Here is a 6547-nt window from a genome sequence, read left to right as displayed (position 1 = left end):
TCGGTGGCCTCTGCTAGTGATATGACAAGGGGTGCATCTGAGTCTTTGGACTCACTCTGCCTCCTCAGAGGAGGACGAGTCAGCTGAAATAAGAGGTTCTTCATAGTGATGTTTCCACCACCTGATGATGTCCCCAGTCTGGTTGAGTAGTCCTCCACCCCTGATGAAGACAGCTTGGTTTGTCAGAGCTTCCTTGAGGCCAGTCAGAAGTCTTTCTCCAAAGTCTCCCTAAACTCTTCCCACTGCCTGGATTGTATTTCTGCTGCTGCTGAAACCACATTTATTGTTGTTTATTGTGTTGTTGGTACTTTTCACAGAAGTTGATTTCTCCCCTGTGATAAAGCCTACTGAAGAGTGTTATAGTGTTTTTTTTTTTTTCAGGTGTTTCTTTTTTTCTTGTCATTTGTAAATGATCAAATCTGCCCTGCTTGTCAAACCCTAACCTCATTTAAACATTTTAATCATTGGTGTTGGAGCTGAAATTTACATGGACTTTTGATCACAAGCGTTGAAGAGAAGTCAAAACAGGGAGTCATGATGAATGCTGGGAATTGATTTATTGAAACATTTCAAATCCATACTTTCAAAAAATCTTCAAACACTGATGTTATCAAAAACGGCAGTGAAGAGATTTCCATCTGGATCATTGAAGATGGGTTTTTAGTTGGTTGTTATCCGGTCTCGGACACAGAGGAAAGCTTTCTTGACATTACATGGAGCATCGTTGAAGGGCTGCGGAGCTGTAGGAAAACACAAAAGACAGCAAGTGATCAGACACCACACTCTGAGAGACCATCTTAATTCATTTGTTGGTTCGTCATGACAGTATTTGCCCAAAGTCCTTTTCTTTCAAATAACTAATTCAATAATTTGCTTTACACTCAGTGTTTCCAAAAGATTTCACCAAAGTTACAAAACAGCAGTGAAAGTAAATTTGTACGTGTGTGCATCAGCTCCATGCAGCCTTCTGGTCCCATGTGGTTGTTTGGTTCACCAGGGGGCCAAGTGAAGACAAATTTTTCACCATTGCTCCATTTCCAAGCCCCCTCCTGAAGTGGGAAAAAATGATGATGAAGATAAAAATTATATCTGTGCACCTCTTCACCTACCAGAACTGTCGGTTCTAACAGTCCTAACAAGTCCTCAGCTGCCACCATCACCAGTGACGTGACAACACGGATACTTTCCTGATTAAAACCTTCACACAAATACGTATGCCAAGGACCTTGTGTTACATCAGTCTAATAAAACACGTTTTAATAAATACCCAAAGTACTTAACCTTTTATTTTTTCAGAAAAGAACAGTTTATTGCAGTCTGTAGTCTGATCCTCTCAGGTCTGTGTTTACTTTGCAGTGTCTACACTGGTTTATCAACTCCAAGTATTTCTCTGAGTATAGCAGTCAGTATCTCTTTATATAAACAATCTGACATAACTCACCTTTACTGCATCATAGCCTCCAAGCCAAGTTCGTGTTGGTCCACCTGCTAACTGTTTCACCAAATTTTTGACGAAGGCAACTTCATTACTACGAACTGAAGCCAGATTTCCACCTTTATCTATGCATTCTTTCTAAAGTGAGCAAACAAAGTGAGAGGCAGAATTAGAAGCAGAAATATAATCACCAAATAAAGGGTTAGAGAAAATATTAACATCAGAAAGATTCTTGTAACAAAGACATGCAGTAAACACAGTGTTATGAGTACCTCAGCATCACTCCAGTCCTTTGGGTCGTTCAAAAACTGGAAACAGCGAGAGCTATATGCTATCCAATCTTCAGGGCAGACCATGCAGCAGTCTTCAACAAAACAAATGTTGTGTTAGAAAGACTTTTAAATACAATCAGCTAAATAATACAGAAAGTCCATCAGCTGACTGAGAAAGGATGGAGAGTTATCAAACCCTCTGGTCTCTGACTGTGAGAGTGTGCTCTATGAGCCCTGTGTGTGTTTTTAGAGGATATCACCTCAAACTCCTCCCTCCACTTTATTTTCTCTCTTAAACTACATCACAGCTGATAGAGCTGCTGGAAGCTGCAGCTGGACTCAACCTGAACACGGCTTCATCTCCAGCTGCTGCTCAGACAACCTATACAGCACTATTTCAAGGACAGACTGGAACCAGAACTGAGACCAGCTCAGGCCTTCAGAGCACTTTGACAGCTGGAGACCATCTGATGCTTGGCTGCAGAATAGGGATAGACCTATAATTGGCCAGGCCGATTATCGGGGCCAGTATTTGGCATTTTGAGGCATGTCGCATGGGCCTTTTTTTTTAATCCGACGGTGGATAAGAAACAAATGGAAAACTGCGTTGTTGCTGCTCCACTGTCTGCAGTCACTACTCAGTCCCCAGCACTGTCCCACCCACAGTACCATCTGATTGGTTACAAGCAGAGCCATGGCTCGGTTAACAGCCAATCAGCGGAGCAGTTATTACTGTTATTGCAGTTATATTGAAATTTTGGAAAATCTGTATTTACTGTAGAAAACTTCAGCTTTTTATTTTTTTAAGTTTTCATTTGACTTTATAAAACATGCTGCTGAGCTGTTTAATAAACTTGTGCTTAAGGTATTTGAATGAAGTTAAGCGTTGGAGTTTGTATTGTTGAAAATTTTGACACCAATATTTTCACTTTGACTGCAAATTAATATCAGCTTCAAATATCAGTTATCGGCCTCCTTGACTACAAAAAAATCAGTATCTGTAGCAGCTCTGAAAAATCCATATCGGTCTATCTCTACTGCAGACACTTGAAATGACTTCATTATGACACAGAGACCAGTACCTACCTGATTTACAGTCAGCCTGTGAAAAGAAGAAAAACATTTTCATCAGTTTAACCCTCAAGATTAAAGCTGAAAACATGATGTTGGCGGCTTAACTAAACAGAAGTTTACTTTCAGGATTTTTGGAGAGGACATTTAAGAAAGAAACAGAAAAAAGGAGCCGTGACAAAGTCCACTGAAGGAGTTTGGCTTCAACTGTCATCATTAAACATGTTCGCTTTCCAAAAGTATGTGGATTTAAATCTGATTGAAGAGTTTCTAAAGTGACCAATATTATCTGTGATCAGATGTTTGTAGTTGGAGCACACAGCACAGCCCACAGAGCTCCAGAAGAATCCAACAAGACTTACATCTGCTCCCATCCACAGTCCACTGCTCAAGCCAAGGAGCACAATGAGTTGATAAGTGAGCGCCATCTGCAGGAAACAGAAAGAGCTAAATGTTAGCATAGCATGAGAGTAGAGTGATCCATTTGAACAGCCAGAAAGAGAAATGTCATCTGAACTGATAGAGATGAGAGAAAGACAGGACTGAGAGAAGCTTCACCACATGACTTCTCAAACGTCCATTTGGAGAAATCACCTCTGAAGCTGGAACTTAACAATATCTGATTCCCTGTTGTTGGTGAATGTCTTCTAGTTTACATCTATTATTGTAAATGAATAAGTACAGTGTGGTACAGGTCAAGAATATATAATATGAAGTAAATTCAGGAGTAGAAGGTAAAAACCAAACCCTTACCTTGTTCTGATGATAAGATCAGATTGGATTTGTCGAGATGTGGTGAAGTCATGGTAAGGAAACGCTCTTTTTATACATTCAACAGATGTTTAGATTAAAAAATTTGCATATTACAAGGTATACAGAGGACAATATTGATACTGCAATGAGCTTTGACGTACATATTTCAGCAGCCTTTAGTTAAGGCTGCTCTAAAAAAACATTTGCAGGGAACTTTGCTCTGTGATGTTCTTAGGAAGAAGAATGATAAAGAGCAAACATGTCCTGAAAAGTTTCTTAAACTCATATACATAAACCAATTTAGTACCTCCTCTGATCATATGGTCTCTTTATTTTTCTTCCCATGTCATCATTTCATTTACATTTTAAGCACAAACTCAAACAGTCATCAATTGTCACCTGAGAATTGTGGTGACATGTTAATGCCTATAGTGTCAATATTCAGTAATGATCAAATCAACACTCAGTAACACTTCAAGGCTTTGTCAGGTCATTTATATATACACTGAAATGGTTAAAGGTCAGTGGACACATTAAGAAAAAAGAAATGGTCACAAAGGATCACTGATGTTGTTCAGGTAAAAGGATGAACATGTGTTTTGTGGTGTTGTGTTCCAATAATTTCAGATTTGTCTCTGTAAAACACAACGGCCCTGCTCTAGATGATGTTGTGGCTTGGTTTAATGAGTCTTCTCTTGAGCTGAACGTGTCAAAAACCACAGACATGATTATCAACTTCAGGAAGTCTCCCTCTTTTCCTCCACCTACTGGTATCAAAGGTGCTGGTGTTGAGATGGTGAGACCTATAAATATCTGGTGTGGTCCTCAACAACATACTGTGTTTTTAACCCCATGTTGACGCAACCTCCAAGAAGGTTCAACAGAGATTGTTCTTCCTGAGGAAAATGAGAACCTTCCATGTTTCTACTGAAATGATGACTCTCCTACAGAAGTTTTATTGAATCTGTTTCAACCTTTTGTATTCTTGTTTGGTTTGGGAACCTGAACCTCACTAACAAGAATCGTCTTGGCAGTCTTGTTAGAACTGCTTGAAAAATCTCAGGTTGTCAGCAGGTCGGGGTAAGTGTTGAGAAAGGCCAATGACGTTCTGGATTGTCCCAATCATCCACCTGGGAATGAGTTTGAGCTTTTGCCCTCAGGTCCCACTGCTATCTTTTAGCCAATGGCAGTTAACCCTTAGGTTGCTCTTATTCCTGCACTTTTAATGCTCATTTGCACATCCACACATTGCACTTTTAGTTTACTTGGTGGCAGTGGCAGCTGCTGGTCAGTCAAGGAGGGGAAGCTGATTTTTTTTCCAGCCAACATCATTAATTTGTTTATTTATTTAAACGTAAATTCTACCCTCCGTTCCTTTTGAAGAAAATGATCTATGACCCTGTCGTACCAACCAGGTGTTTTTTCCAGGGATTTTATCAGTGTTCTCTCAATGGCCAGCAGAGCTAGACTGCTTAAACGGCCTTGGCCCATTGTGTTGAGGGTGTAAGACTTGAGCCGCTTTAAACAGGAGAAGCTCCTCTCTACAGAAGATGCTCTGGTGGAGGGTTATACTTCAAGATCTCTGACTGGCTCATTTCACTGTCAATCAAAAAGGGATTCGGCCTCAGACAGATCGTCCATTTCTCATGCAGAAGCCCAGCATCCAGGCCAGCCCACTGCCTTATAGACCCCCAGAGACGCTGAGCGTCCGATGGGCGGGATAAAGCCCAGCGTTTATCCAATGACAGTCCAGTTTCCACAGTGAAACAACCCACTCTAAGTTTCCCCACTAAAGTCAGAAGAAGCCCAGCGTCCGACTGTGTTAAAGTGCTGAGACGCTGTGGGGATGAATGAGAAGGAGGTGGAGCCAGTTACCTGTGATAGGAGCTGATTCTGAACAAAAGATGAAGGAATTCTAGCGCAGATTTTGTCTATGAAATGTACACACAGCAGAACATATCACCACTTTTTTTAGGGACATTTTAGGGGAAGCTGAGCTTCCCTTGCAGTATTAGAGCGATCACCACTGTTTTGTAGTAATTTTTCATTTTGGTATGAGCTCTGAACTAAACTTTTAGGGCTCTAATTTCGTGGTGCAGCGCAGAGGGCGCAAGCCTGGTGCACCCTGCGCAGTGCTAATATCGTGCGACGCACCACAGTGCACTGCCAATTTGACAATTTGGTAGACCGTCTGCGCAGAGATGGGTGTGACTGCGCGCCAGGGGGAGTTGACGGCGCACCAGGGAGAGGTGTCAGCAGATTCATGTTGGCGCAGTGACAATTTTGTGCCAAAAAAAGTGCACTGAAAGCTCGCCAGCTCCAACCTGGTCTATCTTCGGCGCAAAGCGGAGCACACCCTCCGCAGCTGTAATTTGGTGACAGGCGCACATGTGCGCACATGTCATCAAAGCCTCAGAGGCAGGTTTCCAGAGTGTCAGGCACATTTTAATGCAATAAACAATCACAGCAATCACTATTTAATGTAACCGTCTGAACCAGCATATACATTTATATCTATATTAACTGTCCCGTCACATCTGATGTCAGATTAAAGCCATTTGTCATAATGGAAAGTTAACCTGACGGCAGCTGGAAGTTTGATGCACATCTTACAATTAAACAATAAACAGCTTTAACATCTGATACTGAGTAAATATCTGGCTTCTCTCATTTCATTTAATTCAAAGAAAAGAGGGAGAGAAAAGACGAAAAAAAATAAATAAATAAATGTATGTCGCTCAGGATTTACCTGTGATTTCCCAAATTTCTCTGTTTTAGTCTTTATTTTTAGCCTGATCTAAAAAGATGGAGTAAATTATTGTAAGGAGGATGAGGTGGAGACACTGGGAGAGTATACAGTGTATCACCAAAGGTTCTGCTATTTGGCGATGACAAACCAGAAGTGCAGGTGGATCAAAAGTATTCTGAATGGATAAGCCAGCTGTGTAACTGTCTCTTAATTTTTTACTCCTATTAATGACAAAGGAACAGATTGAATCTGTCCTGGGAGCTGGCC

At 41.1% G+C, this 6547-nt stretch overlaps 1 protein-coding gene across 1 annotated transcript; it reads right to left on the bottom strand.

Annotated features, from left to right (window-relative positions):
• Window positions 1-653: 653 nt before the first annotated feature.
• LOC141789822 (galactose-specific lectin nattectin-like) lies at window positions 654-1931 on the bottom strand. The gene is made up of 4 exons (XM_074669296.1): window positions 1708-1931; window positions 1442-1573; window positions 941-1049; window positions 654-740 (listed from the first exon to the last, which is right to left on the bottom strand). Exons 1-4 carry the CDS (start codon window positions 1789-1791, stop codon window positions 661-663), a joined length of 405 nt encoding a protein of 134 aa, XP_074525397.1. The 5' UTR covers window positions 1792-1931; the 3' UTR covers window positions 654-660.
• Window positions 1932-6547: the final 4616 nt, after the last annotated feature.

Source organism: Halichoeres trimaculatus, unplaced genomic scaffold (assembly GCF_033239565.1).
Source record: "Halichoeres trimaculatus isolate MK-OKI-2021-1 unplaced genomic scaffold, fHalTri1.1 fHalTri1_scaffold_5, whole genome shotgun sequence".
Taxonomy (NCBI): domain Eukaryota; kingdom Metazoa; phylum Chordata; class Actinopteri; order Labriformes; family Labridae; genus Halichoeres; species Halichoeres trimaculatus.
The sequence above is the reverse complement of the archived record's forward strand: the minus strand, read 5'-3'. Positions and strand labels throughout refer to the sequence as shown.